This window comes from Monopterus albus, unplaced genomic scaffold (assembly GCF_001952655.1).
Source record: "Monopterus albus unplaced genomic scaffold, M_albus_1.0 scaffold8282.1, whole genome shotgun sequence".
In the NCBI taxonomy this organism is placed as follows: Eukaryota; Metazoa; Chordata; class Actinopteri; order Synbranchiformes; family Synbranchidae; genus Monopterus; species Monopterus albus.
In genome coordinates, this window is record NW_018136132.1 from 1 (window position 1) to 521 (window position 521).

At 45.1% G+C, this 521-nt stretch overlaps 1 protein-coding gene across 1 annotated transcript; it reads right to left on the reverse strand.

The window, feature by feature from the left end:
• Nucleotides 1-7: 7 nt before the first annotated feature.
• LOC109954399 (protein kinase C theta type-like) lies at nucleotides 8-515 on the reverse strand. The gene is made up of 2 exons (XM_020589744.1): nucleotides 366-515; nucleotides 8-280 (listed from the first exon to the last, which is right to left on the reverse strand). Exons 1-2 carry the CDS (start codon nucleotides 465-467, stop codon nucleotides 128-130), a joined length of 255 nt encoding a protein of 84 aa, XP_020445400.1. The 5' UTR covers nucleotides 468-515; the 3' UTR covers nucleotides 8-127.
• Nucleotides 516-521: the final 6 nt, after the last annotated feature.

The following is a 521-nucleotide window of genomic DNA, read 5'->3' on the forward strand; positions in this document are numbered from 1 at the left end:
AGTTGACATGCTCTTTAAAACAGCAATTTCCATTCTCATTAGTCCAGAATGAAACAAGGTTAAACAGTAGAAATGGGTAAGTCCGTTTGTCCGAAGCCTCCCGCCCAAAACCTTCAAAGCTAAGTGATTAGCTAATGGGAACGCAGCGAGCTAATGTTGGAGGCCGTGTCTTTGGATTGGATACATACGTGGCTCTATACAAGTCGAACTTGTGGCAGTACTGGATGTGGAACATGAGATCCCCTCCATTCAGATACTCCATCACGAAGAACAGGTTTTCCTACACATAAAAACACAGATGTGCTGCTGTGGTTTGAGAGTGTTTACAGACCGGTTCTGAACATCCAGCTGAGCGTAGTTTCTACCTTGGTCTGGAAGGTACAGTAAAGATGTGTGAGGAAAGGGTTCTCCCAGGCCAAAGACAGGACCCTCCTCTCCACCATGGTGCACTCGACATCATCGTCCATCAGCACCACATCCTTTTTTAAAGCCTTCACTGCATAAAACTGACCTTTTTTTTT